The 20700-nt window shown below is 38.8% G+C and overlaps 1 protein-coding gene across 1 annotated transcript in view; it reads right to left on the reverse strand.

Moving 5' to 3' along the window:
* Positions 1 to 20700, reverse strand: part of LOC117743616 (collagen alpha-1(XIX) chain) — a 91599-nt gene that overhangs the window by 57696 nt on the left and 13203 nt on the right. The window contains exons 9-14 of the mRNA XM_034551244.1: positions 16016 to 16060; positions 12998 to 13042; positions 2599 to 2634; positions 854 to 883; positions 726 to 752; positions 126 to 179 (exon numbers count right to left, since the gene is read on the reverse strand). Coding sequence (XP_034407135.1) covers positions 126 to 179; positions 726 to 752; positions 854 to 883; positions 2599 to 2634; positions 12998 to 13042; positions 16016 to 16060 — 237 coding nt within the window. The remainder of the gene's footprint in view (positions 1 to 125; positions 180 to 725; positions 753 to 853; positions 884 to 2598; positions 2635 to 12997; positions 13043 to 16015; positions 16061 to 20700) is intronic.

The following is a 20700-nucleotide window of genomic DNA, read 5'->3' on the forward strand; positions in this document are numbered from 1 at the left end:
TTCACCACCCCTAAAACAACAACAGCCACTCAGCTGCTGTTTGGCATTTTCCCAGGCCAGGTCCTCTCAGTCAGTACAACCACTCACCAGGCCACACGACTGGTGGGCTGTTTGTGTTTACTCACCCTTTTGCCCTCTTTGCCTGGTTCCCCTGGCTGACCCGGCACCCCAGCCAATCCCTGGGGAATAGGACATGCATCATAGTGAATTGGGTGCTCCGTTTATGTGGTATTGCAGGAAGATATTACTCTATGATTCTTGAAAAAACTGATGCAGACAGATGTTTGTGCCACATGTTCTCAACAGACCAGTGGGTAACCAGTGGGCTTATTTGCAGTGATAGGAAAGGCAGCATTAGTTTGGTTAAAATTGCATGAATATATAGAAGGGTGTATGTACAGCTGCAGTTTCCATGCTTGCCCATTACCAGATTCAAGGGGACTTCTCCAGGATCCCTTTAATAGGCAATTTTCAGCCTTGGTTGATCAAAGCGTCATCCCATTATTCTCCACAGTATCTTGATAAGGAACAATTACTAAGGTAATAAAGGTACATACTAAGTGGTGATTTTATTTGGAAGTTCTTGTGCAAAGATATAGTTATGTTCTTCAATAATTGCTTGTTGAACCTAATAGTTGTACTTGATTGCTTAAGAACAATATACGTGCACTCTAACGTGAAAAACATAGAGATACTATAATTAAATGAAGCAATTCATGTATTACCTTCTCTCCTTTGTCACCAGAAGGGCCCTGAATGTGACAAATACCGAGTTATGTTAACAAGAAAACAAAAGCATAAACTGAAGAGTAAAGAATGATATTTTTAATGAAAACAATATCAACTTAGATACCTGATATCCGTTGAGACATTCTTTGTCAGCCTAGGAATCAAGCAAACAATCAAAATCAGTCAGTCAGTCAGTGTGAAAACAAGACTAACATAATTTATAAATGGTACATGTTTGGCAGTTATATGTAAGCAACGCAGTTGGTCGGGCGGTAATTATCTTTGGCTGCGAAGACCTGAAGGGAAGTCAGAGCATGGCTATTACAACTCCCCAGACACCCTGCTGGTCACTGTCATGAAAGGGCAGACAGAGACATCAATCCACCAGACCACAGAATGGACACAAAGCCACATACAACATCTCGGCTTTCAAATACAGGCCGAATAATTGGTGTCCTTTTTCAATTGGCATCCAACAGTCAAACTCTGTTGACTTTTCTTGGAAAAAGCTGCAGAAATGGACATTCATAACATATGTCTTTCAAGTTAGTCAGAGGCCTCATGTAATAAAAGAACAATGTTAGAAGAAAAATGAACAAGGAGGCTGACAGCCCCAAGTTATTTGCAGCTGTACCTATAAGAAAAGAGTGACAGCTCTGACCTGTGACACCCTAAATAAAACATGGCTTAGTCCATGCAGTGCTTTTGATCATGAATCAATTATTCATGTCCAGTGGTACAACTTTTGTTGGCTTGTGAGAATAGAGTTGTGACCTTGGGTTTCAAGCAATACAATGTCCAATGTAAATTCACCCACGACTTTAATAACTTTCTTACAACATTTTCTGCTCAAACTCACCATCCAATTTACTGGCATTATGTGAGGAATTTTTGTAAAAACCATGTTCTCTTTACAGGAAACGATTGTTGTTTTGCTTGTCCTTATAAATGTAAAAGTAGCTTTGGAGAAAAACTAATGGATGGCAGCAGTGTTCTCTGGGTATCGTAGGCACTGTGGTGACATAAAAGGGCCAAGCCAGAAGCAGTGGGACACATTTTTTGTATCACTCCAATGGTGATTAAAACTGGCAGGCAGATCCCCACATGATGTGGACATAATTAGCTAACCACCCGCAGTACACCTTTAATCTCCAGCAGCAGTCAACTCCCTGGCTACAATGCATCGAGAGTCTGTGTGTGTTTGCATCTGTGCCCACACATTCACTATATGTGATGATAGGTGACTTTGGAAGCACCCGCTAGTACATATATTTGCTGTCCGCTGACATACTGTATGTACCTTCAATTTGTGTGTGCACTGGAATGAGCACAATTCTGGGTTATGTTCTCTGTCCTCTCGATTTTACAAGACCACAGAGAAAGCGCTAGTACAGCCAGTCCAATTATGAGATGGAAATACATAAAGTGTGGAGTTGTTCTTCCCTGGTGTCTGCAAAGTCAGGAGGGACAATCATCAACCCGAAAAGTGCATGTCTCACCCATGTGGGATACAGGCTGCGACTACCTGTCAACCTCCACCCCTTCTTCTCTGCCTGGCTGCTCATCCTTATCCTTTTTGTCCCAAGTGAGGAGGCCCACTGAGCCCTATCTATCTGCTCCTTGTTTGACCCATTCCTAGGTTTGGTAATGTGACACAGACACTGCTCACCCGAGTGCCTCTGTTTCCATCTCTGTGGGCCAGATGTTTTAACACTGTCTGTAGCGCCTGGTCGGCCCAAACGCTGCGATATTTACAAAGCTCAGTCCAGCCATTTCAGGTCACAGCCTCATGAGTCCATTTCAATATTTCTACTTCTTTTGAATGTCCCTACAGCATAATGAGATGTAAATGTAACAGTGTGAACTTACAGGCAGCCCCGGAGCTCCAGGCAGACCGTCATCACCCTGTGAAGGAAGATAATAATTAGGAAAAAGGTCTTAAAACGTCAGTCAACTGCATCGTTAACATTCTGTTTGCCTTAGAAATGGCTACAGCTACTAAATCTAAACAATATATGTTTTATTTTTAAACATATAGCCTAAAGGCTAGCCATAATGTTTGTCATAAAAAGGTCAGGTTTTTAGTACTATCTCAATATGCACTTTGGTATTTACATATGTCTTGAAATGAAGTCTGATGACTTTCAAACTGTCAGATAGTCTCATGGGGTGCCATTAAATGCGACAGGCCTTAAAATAAACACAGCCGTACTATATCATGTAAATTGCAGTACAGTATTAACAATGTCCAGGTATGATAACATTGTTTGGTGACTGTGACATACAGCCAGTCAAGAAAAGGCATATAAGGGAAGGACTCAATAACCCAATGTAAGCAATGATATAACATGTGTTTTACTGCATCACTTGTTTTATTATCTTTTAAGATAAAACTCATGTATCCTTGTCCAATATTTTTGCAGTATCTCCCCTTCACACCGCAATCCCAACAGTATTTTATTAAGTATTGAGTTTAGGATCAGTGAACTTTAAATCTAGCAATACCTGTTTATCAGATGTGGATGAAAGGTGATAAAATGCTGTTTGTAGTTCATATCCATTTTGTTGTCTAAATGAATGTCACAGCTAAAATATGCCTGCTATGGGATATGCAAGGGACTCATTACGTTATGCTTCCAAATCTGCCTCCCTCTGTCAGTTTCAATACAAACAAATCTTCTCTGCACCCCCATCGCCACCATCCCATCCGGAAAATAGGATAACATACGTTGGGATTCTCTGTTGTCTTCACAGAAACACACAGACCTCATTATAACTTCAAGGCTGGCAGAGAGAGCATTGCACCTACAATTATGTGATGAGTTCTTCCAAAAGGCAACAACAACAAAAAGCCCCAATAAGGGAGGGAAAATGAAAGAGCTGGAGATATGGCAACTAATTACAGGAAAAACATTTCATCTCATGCATGGAAGATAATCCCACAATGGGATGAACAGTTTAAAACAGACTTATTTTCTGCATTGCAACAAGAGTTTATCTAATTCATGTCAGTGATGTCAGTGAACAGACAATAAATGGTTTACAGATAAGACGTTCAGCTTGCCTTAAATCCCAGGATTATGAAACCTGTCATAGCCGACTGTACATGACATACCTACGTAACTCTTGGATTTCTAATATTTGGGACCAAATGTCAAACATATTGCAAGGAATCCTCAAACAAGAAGGCAATAATATGCAATACACGTCTTTGCTGTAGGCTATAGTCTAATAAAAAACTCAGAGCAAGATAAAGGGATTTTGTTGGCTATGTCTATTACAAACAGCTATCCCTATGAATATACAAATACTCTCCAAATATAGTGAGTGGAACATTTTCTCTCAGCTGGTCTATAAGCTACGCTATAGGACCATCAATAAGTTATTTCTAAGTTATGATAGCAATAACAATATTCTTTGACTGGCCATGTTTGGAGTAGCAATCATAGCAGCACTTCAAACAGATGGGCAAACCTGTTATTGAGACTACAGCTCATGAAAGTCAAGCAGATTCTCTGAAGTATCTATTGTCATTTAAAAAAAAGAATAACGAAAACAATTATGGTGCAATTTTGTCCGGGCTAGTCTGTAGGGCGGACTCACTCACTTTGTTTCCTTTAGGACCAACTGAACCAACTGGCCCTGGGTGACCTTTTAGACCCTGGGAACAAGAAATATACAATCTATTGAAGTACGTTTCTTTTTAGTGAGAGTTACGGCTTCAAACCTGGTTAAGAAAATAACCCAACATGTGTTACTGTATGTCAGAATGTTGACACTCAGTAGACAAGTATCTCATGCAGGTGTGAGATTATCATGCCTGTCATTATCATGCCTGTCACAACCAGTTAATGAGAGAAGAGCAGATAATGTCAATCATTAGGTGCAGCATGTACCAAAAACAATCTACTGAGAGATTTCCAATCAGCTGGTTACACTGCGTCTGCCCCAAACCCCGTCTCGATTTTCCCATGTCACACACTTGGGTTTAGCAAGGACTGTGTTTGTCATTTACACCCCGAAGCAGTGGACCTGGGGCTGCAATTGAACGACACAAGCTTTGAGCAAAGTCAAGCCTCTCGGTGGTGAAATGTGAAAGAGGAGTGACAGCAGAGATAAAGAGTGATCGCTGATGAATGAGGCTTGACACATATTGACAGGCCACATTTGCAGCGAGCCTTGTTGTTTAGGTGTGACACATTTGGGCCAGTAGCAGCAGCTCTTTGGGTTCGGAAAGATGGGGAGTGTGAGTGGTCCGTAAAATGATTCAGAAATACAATCATTTGTCATGGTTAAATTTAGAATTACAAAGGCTATAAATAGTGAATTATATATCTGCAGAAAATGATTACCTGCCTCTGTCACATTACGTCTGGCTCCACTAGAGGCTAATTATTTGCCCATTCCCTGCAAGCCTCATATTAAACCCTACCATTCAGAAAAATAACAGAAGCAGTGGTAATACTGGTGTAAAATAAGTGCCCTTGTGGTAACATCACATAATGCAGCTTGCCTATAAATTGGGCTTATGATGACATGATTGTGACATGATTGTATCACTTTATGTGGACCCTCTGCCCACACACACTGTTAATAATAGGGCAGCTGTCCCATGCTGTCCATGAGAGCCCAATTCTTTATTCAAATCGACGGCCTAACCTCTTTACTGCGGCAATCCGACACAAGGGGATCCAGAAGCAAATTCGCCTCTGAGTTATTACCAAAGCTGAGGCAGAAACAAAGGAGACTCAGAGTACAAGTCTCACCTGATAACAAGCATGTAAATAACTTCAGGTTCTGCCAATTACAGAATAGATTTTGATTAATCTTGTCAGAATGTTGCCACCTTTGTTTTAATGAGGAGATCTTGTCTCGTTGTTGTGGTGAAAAGTGTCCGGATAAACATGTTTTGTTGTTGGAGTAATCCTTTCCAGTCATTATGGGGCGTCCTCTTGTTATTTTGAGATATAAGCTGACGTTTGTTCCCATTCAAAGCTTTGTGTTTATGACGAGCAAATTTAAACACACTTACAAAACAGCATTACTCCATGTTATTCACTTCAGTAATGTCGACGTAAATACTTCAGCATCAATTTACGCTCTAGCAATTTCATCAACATGGTCATTGCAAGAGTCTGCACCGCCTTCGGCCATTTCTCTTTCCAGTTTGCTGCAGCAAGGGACTGGAATGAGTTGCAGAAGAAACTAAAACTCTGTTAACCTCCTCCAATAACTCATTACCAATGATAGTCTCTGATCACTGCAACTGTTTCTGAGTTTGCTTCTCCAGGAACACATACACAATATGTTGTACATATTATGATGTTGTAATTTTTGTATGACATTGATCGAGATGTTTCTATGTTTTATTTGATTGCAACAACTTGTTTCCTTTTTCTGCCTTTTTGACCAGGTCGTCATTGTAAATGAAAACTGGTTTTCAATTGACTCATCTGGTTAAATAAAGGTAAAATAAACAAATACAAATCTATTAAATTATGCTTGCAATTCATCTGAAGCGGTGCTTAACTCCGTCCGGAGACAGAGGGAATTATTATTTTAATATACACTATATACATGACCTCAACATAAGTATCCTGCAAAAAGCTGACAATTGACATAAAAGAAAATCAAAAACACACTTAAAATGAATCCTTTGAGCTACTATACATCCATTTTAATAATACTATTGTGTTCTGTTTAAATCATAAATATTTAAGATTATGCTTTTATGTTGCAAAAAGACCTTCTCCTCCCCAGCATCCTCCCCTAGACTGCAGAAACAAGACAATATGTTTACAGAAGAGTTGACAGGGAACTACCATCATTCAAACTAATGCAACTGGAATGAACGTATGCAAGGTGGTGGTGAGTTATGTTTCCCAGGGCGCGCGTCCTTAACAGACAAGACAAGTCACTCTCTCACCATATTGAATGATAGTTGCTGACCCTGTTTTACAATATAGCTACACTTTGCAACTGCTGGGGCTAATATGTGTGCCAAAATGGTTTAACATAAAAGCTCCAGAATGTATTAAGTTTGCCAAAATGCTAACAATGCACTCTCTCAACTTATGCTGAGTGATGCTCAAATTCACATGTGAGCTTGCAGTTTAATTCACCACGACAAAAGATGCTTTGGCTTAGACAAATTAGTATCTTTGTTGACTCAACTGTGTGATTATTCAGATAATTCAAAGACTGCAATATTGCCATTGGTAGAACCTGTAGAACTGCACAGCATCTGGACTTGTCTGGAGTAATATACATAATAACAGCCAGTGCAATTAAAAGTGATATCTCACTTCTTTTGGCGAAGGCTCTTGGCAGTCTTGCACATTTAGCATTAAATCTTACTCAGGGACACACACAATAAAAACACACATTTTTTTTTTCGAATTGTCTCCTTTTCTCCCTCAGCCGTTATCATACACTATGCTCTCTGAATTAATTCAGAGTTTCTGTTTCAATATGTTAACTATATTTGTTGGTATTTAGTATTGGGGGCACAAACATTTTTTGTCAAAATAAAGAATACATCCCGTTTTTTTTTTGTCAACAACCTTTTAAGTGATGATTCACACTATGGGCAATTGTATTGCCATTTTAATAATATATATCTAAATATACTATATGTTAATTAACTTAATTACAGAATATTTCAATGTGTTCATATAAACAAATACTGTATTTAATAAAATGTACACATGACAAGGTTTGCCTTGTGCCAAAATCTACTTTGTATTTCTTTTGGCTTTTTGCCACCGTTGCAAATATTATACAAAGTTGTGCAGTCAGGCGTTACCTGCCAATTTTTATTTATGTCACTATTTTCCTTGCTCTCTCCCTTCTCCAAGGCTCCACATAGAGATACATAGAGATTTAAGTGAAATAGGGTGTTAGAAATAATAAAGCTATTTTGGTATCAGTTAAATAAATTAGATGTCTAATTTATTTAGATAGATAGGGAAAATATACCTATTTTTTTAAATATGTCATATTCTGTATCACGATTCTTTAAAACTAGGCAATACTTCCTACCGTATTGAGATAATCTGAAGGTATAAAAAAGATTCTTTAAAATGTAAATGCTAAATGTGGTAGTTTGCAAAGCAATAACAGATATGTTAATCTAAACTACTAGATAGTCTCAGTTGAGCAACACTAAATTATTCAACTATGATGTATTTTCATTACTGTTAAGAAGATCCCATCTCTGAAATATGAAACATCTATTGAACCCTGAAGAGAACGTTGTTTTTTTCTTCATTATCCTGTCTTATCATAGCCTAGGTAAAATGCTGCCCTCTGTCTAATCTGGACAATGACGTGGAGGGAGATGTAGACCAGAAGGGCTGGATATATTGTGAGCTTGTGGTGCAATATGTTGGCTTTGTATCATTTACAGGGGAGGATGAAGGAGGGGAGAAGGAGCTGGGAATATGCTGGTGTCTGTCGTTCCTGCAGCACGAGGTCAGAACACTGTGGGGAGCTGTGTACACTTCCCTGCTAATTACACACACACACCACTGTGTCTCCTCACTCCTGTAGCGGTGAGGCCACAAGACAATCTGGCAACTCCCCAGCCGAGGAGCACTAAAGCAAGAGAGAAGCAGGGATGTACAAATACAGTCTAATTATGTTTACCTCTACCATTTACCAGCCAGATCGGCTACAGGTCACAGCCTTTGTCTGACAAGAGGTAGAATAATTGCTCATTTGAGTTACTATACACAATTTAATCATCGCAACCTGGGTTTGGCCTATTAGGGAGAGGCTAAATAAAAAATTGTAGATGTACTACTGTATGTATTGAGAACATTCTGTTGGGCAAGTGTTGTAATACTGAATGGCAGGCCGTTAAAGCTCTGTGGAACAGGATCTCTAAGTAACATAGATATCTTGAGTGCCGGCCTACAAATGCCAGGGAGGTTACAGCAGGAAATGCCTTTTGTGACTTTCCATTTGCTCAGCGATACACCACCGCATACTGTTTGTTGATATCACATTAATCACATTGAGTGATGAAAAAGGTAGCTCAATAGCATGTCTTTACACTCTATGAATGAATAGTTTCCAAGGTAACCTAAATGAAGGGTCATTGTGTGAGGGTATCAGAGCTCAGTCAGAGATCTTCTAAATATCACGTTCTGCCAGCGTAGCTGGACTTTTCTACAACACTTCACTCTTCAACTGAACATGTATCCACAAATGTAACTTGGATTACTCACAATATAACATAGTGTTCACTCCCTCTGTCCCACATGTTGTGTATCTGGAAAACGATACTAGATCACATGCTCATACATAGAATTCTGGGTTCTCAGGTGTCTACTCGCGCCTGAAATAACATACTAGCTTTAAAAATGGAATATGAGCAAATATCAGTAAAGGGACACATCAGGTATTACAGCCTCGCAGTAAATAGGTTAACTGAAATCATCAAGAAAGTTTATTTGTGCGACATCCATTTTTTTATTTATTTGTTTGCATTCAAAGATGGTAAGTTACACAGAGCAGCATTCAATTCACAAGCTACGCCTTTTCTCAATATTGAAGCAAATCAAACTAAATCATCTACTTGATGACAGATACAATTATATGTAGCACTATCATTGTATCATATATTAATTATATATCTGACCACAGTTGTACCGGCCTAAAGGGTTTTAACCCATGAATCCTTTACTGCCCCATGCTCACTGATGAGACATTGGGCTAGGTTACCTCATATATTTTATTCTGTGTCCTGCCTTCAAATTAATCAAATACATGGGTTAGGTCAAACAATCAAATAAATCCCAGAGAAACAGAATCACTGTGAAAAAGACTAATACTGATAATAATGCATCAATTTGATGTAAGGAGTTAAATCTGGGATTGTATTGGTTTTCTCTGAATTTCTGCATACAAAAAAATGGTTTAAAAAAAAATATTTGTTATAAATGGCAGAAATCTATACTGGGATTATTTGCTTAGAAAATAAACACTGAGGGTGGAAATTACAATTTCTGGTTAATCTCCTCACTTGAAAGCTGCTATAATCAATATTTCAATATTAACAACGGAGCCCAGGACTAATTGAATGTGAAAGAAGTTGTTCTGGGTGACAAACCGACAGAGAATATTAGCCTACTTTGTGGTTCCCCTCAGCTCTGCAGAGCATTTTAGAGTCTATTTTTTTATGCTCCACAACTGTACTAATCTGGTTTACTCTCCCTGTTCTTACCTGTGTCATTTTCAGCAAAAAGGGCAGTAAAAACCCACTGAATGCTTCTGTACCTGGCCTGTACAGAATGTCAGACAGACAAAGTAATCAACTTAGCTTGGGAACAAATTGGAGAATCTGACTATTTTAAAATGTGCTACATACGAGATTAAGAAAATGTCTATTGCCTCTCAACGGCTCTCAACATGGCAATGGCTGAGCCAGCAACTTGCAGACAACGGTGCCGACGCTGCTATGGTGCAAACAACGGCCAAAGTGCTGGCCGAGCTAACAGTTTAACTGAGGGGGAACTACTCCACATTGACTCCATGGTTGGGACGGCCTCATCAGCTGCAACCGCCTTATGAGCGTAGTGCAGAGTTGCAGTCATGAGCCGGCCTGCGGGCAGCACGTACAGAGGAGGGAGAGTGGCTTCATTCTCTGCTCAGGTAGACGTTACTCCACTGTATCTTTACATAGACAATTGTGTTTGCTGCTATATCAAGTTAAGAGTTAGTGGAGACCAAAAGCAGAGATACAAGAAGAGTGACTAATGGACTTGAATTCATGAGGTGGCCAGACACGAATGTGTAAGCAAGCCATTACATTAAGCAGTACTCTTGGCCTTTTCCCCGAACTGGTGGCGTGCCAACCGCCATCTTCAGAAGGTAACACACTGACTATGGATGAGTACCTCATACAACCCCACTTTAAAACACCCAAACTGTCCCTTTGAAAGAACCACCTTACTCAGCATCAGATAAAAAGAGAGGCGTCAATATCATCTCTGTGCTTCCAGACAAAAGCACGTCCAAGCCATGTTTAACCCGAACCAAGCTCAAAGACAAATCCCTCTGGACTCTTGAATGTTTTGGCAACTGGCTTGCTATCTGACAGGATGCAGCTTTTTTTTTCAAGCACTTTTAGTTCACTTTTGATTTAGCTAGACTGGCTGTCGTTACGCTCGGCTAAACATACCCAGAGCTGTATATTATTATCCATTAAGGGTGCTTAATTCTGGACCAACAAGCCCGCAGGAGGAAATGCTAAAAAAATGTATTCACACTTTTTTTTGTTGTTTCAAACCGTTCAAGGATGAGGCACAGTCAAATAAACCCCTTTAAGAAATACACATTGAGCCTTGTGAGCATGAGAAAGCCCAACCGCCCTTTTGGGATGCACAGGGATGAAAAACAAGTCACCTCTCCTGCTGAAAACTGGAACTGTCCCTTTCTGTATTTCTCAACACAAACTGAATACTGACATAAGAACAAGAATCTCATTGCTGGTGACAAAGTTTCCGACTGGGCACCACTAACGATGTTGTCCAGTCAACTGAAGCCCAGGCTGAATCAGTGAGCGAAGAAAGAAAGGCTACTCACAAGCTCTGTCACTCGTTCCTCTTTGATTGCTGTGGCACCACGTAGCAATCAATAAAAATAAACACCAGAGGACTCATGTACACTCATGCTACAGTTTCCGTTTGTTGAATATTATAACTACAAATCAGTCAGTTTTTTATGTAAATGGTGTTAACTTCCAAGTAGGTGGTCTTGCTTTACTTCAAATTTCCATATAAATAAACCTGATTGTGTCATTCATATACAAACATACACACAACATCAACTGGCTTTTTTAATCAGCCAATAGCTACTCAGCTTGGAACAAAGAGAGCTATGTTGGTTGTGGGAGGAAAAACTAATGCTTGAGTTTATAAATCGATTATATTCTTTTTCTTTCAATCTGAATTTTTTACTTCAATGACTGCACTACAGGGAACTACTGATAGGTGGAAAGCCAGAAGTACAGAATCTATCCTGAACGATCGGATCCATCCAAGTGGACCAACATCCTCCTTCTCTTTAATGAGGCGCACAGTAGGCCTAACAGTAAGCTGGCTCTCCTTTCCATCCGCAGCAGCTTAACCTTTAACACAACATAAGGATTATTTATGTTGAAAAACATATAGAGAATCAGTATTTCTAAATCTGCACTTGTGTTTTATCTATTACTAAATTCAACCAGTGTGTGTGTGTGTGCTTTCCTGCAATCCAAAAAGTAAATGAATAGAGAATGTCATAAATCCCTGTACTGCAGCAGTTTATGTACTATTTTACTTTATAACTTTCTAAACAGATTCTTCTGTGAACCTACACACTCCTGTGAATGTACTAAAAATACATTACTAAAAGTACATTCATAGAACGGTATTCTGAACGTTCACAACGGCTTCCTTCCTACTCAAACAAAATATTTTTTGAATACCAAGTACTTCTACTTCCAGTACACTGTAGCTCAATACTCTTTCAGCTCTCTGCAGCTTTCAGGGTAACTATTAGGGCAGAGGGCACATCCGCAGACTACAGGGAGGCTGATTTCTGCGGCAGCTGTTTGTCTACTCAAGGGGTTGATGGTGATGAAAAGAAAGTCCCTTTATTGAGCCACTTTAAACTGACCATCTGCACAGCTATCATCTACTGAGAGAGAGTGACATTATGGGCAAACAAATGCTGTTCAACACAAAACATACTTTGATTTAACTAATACTTTAGAAGGACCGCACTAATTTGCTAATGGCACAAATAACTCCACGAAGACCGAAGAAGAACAGTAAATCACTTCTAGTGCATTTGCATTTAGTAAAAGAAAAGTATATAAATTGACTCGCACTTCTTGTTGTGGTTCACATTACTGTACATACATTAGTTTTATCACTACAGTCAGATTTAAGAGCAAGCAATAAAGTTTAAAACTAAAATGACATAGAAGGGACTATACTAATGTGAATAATTAGTTAAGCACATTAGTATGCAAGCCTATGATAGCATACATATCTATTAATTTCACTACGGAAGGACACTGCAGGCTCAAACACACTTAAATCCACTTCAGATATGACAGGCACCTGAAAACAGCCACACAGAAACCTACGCTTTACTCCTACCCCCTTGGCATCACACAGAACATGAAAAACCTATAAGAATTGATTCCCTGACGAAACTAGATCTGGTTGATGTGCTATGTATGGAATATATGTCTGCTGGAGATAGAAGTACTTACCTTCTCCCCATCGATTCCCTTTTCCCCATCTGATCCAAGTTCCCCCTGCAATGACAAGATTGAAAGTTAAAAGGCAAGGAAAGAACGCTTGGAAAGTTTATACTTAATCTTTTTCCCCCCACACTTTTACACCCAGAAGGTCTTAATTTGGTACAGTTAATACCACTTTAATACCACATTTATTATTTGAATCAAGCAGAATCGCTGTAAAATCTCTCAAATAAGATTAAGGGGCATGGTCACTCCAAAAAGCTTGTTTGTTTTTTTACTTTTATTTAACGTAATCAGCATTTATATATATGTATATATATATATATATATATATATATATATATATATATATATATATATATATGCTGATTACGTGAAAATGAATTGTCTCAACAACAAAGTAACAAAGGCTTACATTAAGGCCGCTTATTTTTGAGAATATGATAAAGGTGTGACTCCAGAAACCAGCAAGAGACAAGCATCACCAAACATGTGTTCATGATTTGCAGGAAGCAGGTTAGATCTTATACAGTTAGGGTTCAGATCCTTGTAAATTTCGGATCATCTTGCATTGAAAGGGACTGTGTCGAGCGCAAAATCTTGATTTGAGTTTTTCATAGATTATCAGATATCCCTTTCATAAGATAATCAATACATTCATTAAGAAATATTGTTGCTAAATATGAGCATATCTCTTGTATTGACTCAGTGAAAGCACTAAGCTTTTGTAATTCCACGGAAATGGTTTATTTACATAAACATGCAAATGTAAGCACCAAGAGGCTCCACAATCTGATCACAGCACTGTACAGATGGACTGTTTAGTGTAAGTATGCTATTTCTATCATGGAGTTTTATTGAGTTATTGTGATTACAAGAATGTGTCTACAGTCACACGCAAATACCTACATGCCACCAGGGCGACATTGTGTTCCACATACACAGCCATGTGTCACAGCAGGACGTACACAATAAATCCTTTCTAAAAGCATCTATTCATGAAAGTAAAACTGTGCTAAAGGGGTGAGAGTATAACTTGTTGTCCACTCCTCATTGGTGCATTGAAGTTAAATCCCAAGCTCTCAAAGTCACTTGCAGCTCCTTCAAACCGAGCTTAGCAGGGAACCACACAAACATGTTGGCAACCGGATACCAAATTCCCAGCAATATTGTTTCATATCACTGCATCATTTCAGCTCCAGCAAAGTCTAAAGCATATGTAGGTAATATTATACTGTATGTTGTTTGGGAATAAGCTGATAGAGGCTTATTTCCACAAATATAACATCTTAGAGGCTCCTTTCCACACATATCTTTCTGATCACTGATTCTCCTTAAGCTACCCAGCCCCTGCTTTCCACACACTCTGCCAGAAATATGTGAGATGTCTTGGAACTAGTTGGCTCTGTTATGAGAGTGTAACCTATACAGTTTCATGACCTCAGCTGGCCCGTAATGCTCAAGCAAACTGCCATATTATATTGTCCAAGGACAACCATAGCATTACTTTTATATGGACAGCTGCATGAAATTGTTGTTCTCACATTGTGGCAAACAAAAGAGTCAGACAATGTGTGTGATTTTGTCCAAGGGCACCATTTAAGACAGAAGAGCCCGAAAAAGATGAATCGATGAGGAGTTGAGGTAGTATAAATTACTATGAAACGTGGTATGGTGTATTAGCTTTATTTTCAATACTACTGGTGGTGCCCTTAGTGTAGACTTTTCTTGTGCACTGTTTAGTAGTGAAACAGCTTTAGCTGGCTCCTAAACCTCATCTCATAAAGAAAGAGATGATGTGCCATTAAGTGCTATTCGATATATTACATGTATCAAGCTTCCTCTGCAAATGTCCCCCACCGTGAGTTTAACATCTTCTATGGATATAAGTCCAGGATTAAGCCAACTTTCACAACCAGGAAAGATCATATTTTTTACCGATGCCTAACCTGCAACCACAACCATCTGCTGTATAGTCGATCTCTTCAATACAATGAAATATCTAGCAGATATGAATATGTTCTTGCTGTGCATTTGCTTAATTTCTCTGCGAATAGAATCACAATCCCATACCCTCTCTTTCGAAAGCATTGAATTACTACAGGACATTCTTACTTTAAGACATGGAACGTACAGCCAAGTCCTGGCATTACACAAAATAGGGCTTCCTAAAGACTGGACCTACCCCCCACCCCCTCCCCCCCATCACTGAAAGAGATGAACACAAGCGTCCAAGATGTCACATTTAATGTCCGACAATCTCACTGATGGCAGCAACACAATAAGCAGGCAACCAAATAGTGATGTATAGGGAGCATGTGAAATCTGGCTATTGTCTCAGCTATTTCGGATTGTAACAGCGACATCCAATTACAAAACGAGCACTTCAGAAAGTCTTAAAGCTCCCATTAAAATATGCACTTTTCTCCGAATTTAAGTGTCTGACTCCACAGCAAGCCATTTGTTTTTCACAGTGAAGATCTTCCCCCGAGAGGGCATAACTGATACACTGATGTTCACCCACAGATGCCAGCCCAGTCTCCGACCCTCTCCTACTACAGCGACAAGGACACAATCCCCTTCTGCCAACTGTGGGCAACGGGGCCCTTGGCCATGCCAGACACTCTGACACTGCTCTCTGAAGTTGCGTTTCTGTTGCAGCACCATGCGCCAACCAAGCACCCACTTGCTGATTTAATTTGATTTTGAGATTGCTTTGTTTTCTGTGTTGCCGTGGCGGGGTCAACACAAAGGCAAGCCAGGGATTCAATCCAATGATGTTAGAAAATCAACTCAAAGACGGGCAGTGACAGATTCCATAAATCACCAAACACTCCGTGGCACCTGCTATTCACTGCATCAAAAAAAGCATGCATTAAAAACCAAAGTATATTTGAAACGAAAGCAAAAAGCATTAAGGGAAGGAGTAAGCGTAACAAAAACTGAGGCTCTCGACTGAGTTCATGTCAATCACAACTTTAATCACAGCTTCACAGCTTCGGGTTGTTTCATCAGTGAGGAGCCTACCTTATGTCCTGCGTTTCCTGAAGGCCCGGCCTCCCCCGTGTCCCCCTGTGACGGGACCAACACACAGAAGAGTTAGTGAAAGGTCTCTCGTTCACACATTAGTGAATAGCTTTATGGCGGCTTGTCATTTCAGCAGCGATCTTGCTCCTACAGCTGTTCCACACGTTACTGCTGACATAGTGGCTCAGCAGCTGCAGGTCAGGATACTATTTCCAAACAACTGGAAAGCACAAATCTGAACCTTGTTAGGGTTCATTGTATTTCCTTAATGAATTCATTTAAAAAAAGGAGACAAGACGGGGCAAGAAAAGAAAGAAAAAAAGTCAAAGGGGTATAACGTTATACCGGGTGGTGAAGGAAAAGACATAATAGGAGAGAAAAGGAAAGAGAGTGTCCACAGTATTGTTAAGAGCGAGAGAGTAGATGGAGGTGGATAGTTATCCAACAAATTAAAGCTCACACAGAACTTGCTGTAAGCTAAAAATGTAATTAAATGTGATGTCCATTCACAATCACATCTGCATTACTAAAACTCAATAGGCTTGTTTAGGAAGAATAGGTAAATGTGACACATTCTAGTAACTGAGATACCATCTCTAAACTATGAGTTATCAACATATTATTGTAGAAAACACACTCAGCCTACCTTTTATAAATACTTAGCACAATCTGTGAAAATACTGTTCTTTGACTTAAGCACGTGGCAAGTTGTTATACTTTTGCTGGACTCAGCAATTATATGATTATTCCATTTCTGAGACAAAGGAAATTCATGCTGATTCATTAAGAACAGATAAGCTTCCAAGAAAAAGCATATGGCAATGTATGTGCTCATAAATCTTCTTTAATTTAAATGTTCTATTCAATCAGAGACAAAACCTTGTATTAGAAAAGCTAATAACATGTTCACACTGATGAATATGATAGGAGAAATTGAAGGTTTTGACGGCTAATCAAAATTCACTGTCAGCAAAATAATAAAGTGTCTTAAATCAAATTATTTAAATGATTCACTTTCGAGGTTCAAAAGGTACGAATTTAATTAGAGAGTACTAATTGAAAACACAAACAATAAGGGCAGGAGAGTTTTAGACGGTCAAAAACTAATTAAAGGTATTATAAAAAGGGGAAGAAGTTTGAATTTCACCATGATGCCTGTGTTGTTGTTTTTTTTCTTTTGCATGTACATGCAGGAGCTGTAAAGCTAGTAATACCAGGCTTTATGTGCAAGGCCATAGAAAATGGATTTCCTTTCAAGTAAGCTGCATTCTTATGACCCAATCCTTATCTGTTTAATTTCCTGAGGGATTTTGGATTAATCATAGCAGTTTAATCCCTTTGCAGTGCATTAGAATCCTCCATCAAACTCTTGACTGTAATGCAGGATAGTACTTTCTGTTGGAGTAACAACACCAAAGTAATCCCCGCACACTTTCCTAAGGAAACCTCTGTGAAGGTCACTATGATTGGCCTGCGCTTCTAGTTATGGGTGTTTTAAATGCTCTAAATTTCCCAAATGTCTTTGATTAATACGTACAAGTAAGGATACATTGTTAATAAGTATACTCTGACTACTTTTTAATCTTATCATGTTGGTAATTGAAAGTCTCGTGAGCTTACCTTATTAACTCTATTTGCTCTGACTTTGTTACCCCTGTGTACTGTGTTAGAATGTAAATCTAATATAGTGCAGCACTGTTTCATAGTCACTGGAACTCCCTTGGAAATGTAGGGATCAATATAAATTAAATAAGCTTAAACAGAGGTCCACTGCTACCACAATATACCAGACATATTATTGTGCAACAAGGTCAAAAGCAATTACTACATGTGATTGTGTCAAAGCAAGATGTTTCTGATATACTGCACAAATGGCTCAAAATGAACTACTTGTCTGCTGTCTTTCTCCTAGTGGTAGTGGCACATGAACATTGTCCAACCCCACAAGACATGAGACACATATTCACTGGATGATTAGCAACATGTTGTTGTCTTCAAGTCTCTGCTCCAGTTGCTTCCTTCACTAAAATGTTAGCTAATGCCAGTGAATAGCACACTACATCTGGTTAGCCATCATATCATATGCAGCTCTGCCTGCGTTATTAAATCAAATACATATCAACCTATTACAGTACCATGTTTAACCAAGATCATCGATTTCTAGGTCAATTGTCAAATAAAGTGTCACCAAAGCTAAAGCCCCCGAGTGTTTCAAACAGCAACTGTGGTTTGTGGGAACTCATTCACACTCTAAATCAGGTAAATTAAATTGTCTCAAAGCACCACTGTCAGAGGGCTAATTGCCGGCGGGAACGCTGCTGCTGTGCCATTAAAGATATTGATTCTATCATCATTTAAACATGTCTCCCTGTCTGCGATTTATTCAATCAAGACTAAACCTTAGATTACTTGTGGTATTTTTCCACACTGATTTCAGCTCTCACCCTGTAGCAACAATTCATTATATGCCAGTAAAGGGAGATGAACAAGCGGATTATGAGAAAAAAAATGAGTTTCACATTAAGAAAAGGAGGAACTTCTGAAGACCTGAGGTGGGAAGAACTCATGGGGAGGAGTAGGGTAGATATTTATGCCATACGCTTTTTCTTAACAATAAAATAAGTTTAATAATAATAATAGTTTTTTCATACATAATTCAGGAAAAACCCGATGAACTACTACAGAAAATGACTCTTTAATGTGACAACCTGATATTAGGTGTATAATTGTATGTTTGTGTAACTTCATGCCAAATGCAGTACATACAAAAATACCCGAACAATAAACCCCAGTCAAATTGATCACTGTAAGCGGTTTATTATTATTATTATTATTATTATTATTATTATAACCAAATTGTTTTTTCCTTTTCTCCATTTTTCCTTTCCTCATGCAGATAACCATCCAATTGAATATTTATCACATAAAGTAAAAGGAGCTCTACTATTAATGGTTTCACAGGTGGCTTCAACCACAGATGGTGTCCCCGTACACATTTGTCTACTTTTTCCATGTTAATGAGACCCAGCCATATATCATAAATAATACGCCTTCAGAATTAAACATGAGTTCAGTTAAGTTGCAGTTCACCATTGAGATTCACCAGCCTTCTGACAAACAAATCAAAAACACCTGAGCATACTATAATCCAAAGTGGAACAATGGGTCAAATATTTTCATAAAAATGAAAGAAAAGAAAAAAATTCATAGTAAAAACTAAGATGGGGTTTTATCAACTGACTGTTAGTCTTCAATGTCTAGTTCCTGATCAAGTTTTTCCTTAACTTCATTGATTTAGTGTTCAAGGCTGTAATAGGATTTGTTGAGAATTTTGTTGTTCAGTACGCAAACAAACGGTGCCAAGTATTGATCTGTTGAGGACCTGAAATTAGATTTCAGGTGTTAACAGCGTGAGTCACTGACTCATAGCGCAAGACACGGCCAGCAGAAATAATAGGGGAAAAAAATGGAAGGGCCTCTGGAAAACCATTAAAATCATTGATAAACACTGGAACACAACACATGTGCACTCAGGCTCTCTTTGGGTGGCCTCTTAGGCTTCGGTTCAAAACTAACGCAGTGTATTTATATGTATATATACACAAGAGCATGTCACGGTGCCTGCCATACATGATGCCTTTTGTGAAATGTAAAATTGCCTGATACATTCTTGCCCACTGAATATAGTCATTACACTTAGCACCAAGTAATGAATCCTCAGGACTGCCAACACACTCAAAGTGCACATTTACACACACATTACAGCTTGAGTGCTGATCCCTGCTAGGTCCATTAAGAGTCATTAGAGGCCAATTATAACACATTTACAATTCTGATTTGTGCAATCTGTTGCTATACACACACACAATGTGGGTACATATAATTATATATTCCGAACAAAAAAAATGGGCTTGCATAAAGCACATTTAATATACAGAGATGTATGACTGTTTTTAAGAGTTGACACCTTCTGAAACAAAATGATGATGATGGTGCTCATTATTCACAATGTGTTACTGACATTGCCTGGACACACAGCAGCTATGTGCCAAACATGAATTGCTTTCTTAACAATCAAGAAATCTATCTAATTTCAGATTCAATTTACACAATTTTAGACAGATCACAGACCTAAAATGTCCAGAATAGTAGCACCTTGTTGGTGCTGCTGTATGCTAAACACAATGACAGTAAGAATGATTCACTATGTAGTCAGCACAAAGAAAATACCCCAATTCCAAATTTCCGTGCTGAGCTCTACGTGTACAATGATTTAACAGTAATAAATATATTTGAGATTTTGTGCCTTCCAGGACTGAGTGGCTTTCCAGAAAACAAGTCGTCCTGCATATCTTAATCCCACAGCTACATCATGTTAAATCAGACACTGACCCAGAAGCCATCTGGTCTTATCAGGCATACAGTACCACCACCTGTTTATCCCTATGAATCCCATTCATAGCGGAATGCATTCATCCTTGTTTTTTTTTAACCTTACACAGACAGCTAAAAGGGGGATGTTGTACTCCAAACATTGTGATTTCTCTTGGGAAAAATACCATTATTTGTCTGGGTATTTGGTGGGTCATTTATGTTTTTTCTTGCTCTCCAACCAACACAAACAACACCTACACGTTTCAGTGACTGGGCATTTGCCATTTATATTTCCACCTGTCTATTGAGCT

Source organism: Cyclopterus lumpus, chromosome 15, assembly GCF_009769545.1.
Source record: "Cyclopterus lumpus isolate fCycLum1 chromosome 15, fCycLum1.pri, whole genome shotgun sequence".
In the NCBI taxonomy this organism is placed as follows: Eukaryota; Metazoa; Chordata; class Actinopteri; order Perciformes; family Cyclopteridae; genus Cyclopterus; species Cyclopterus lumpus.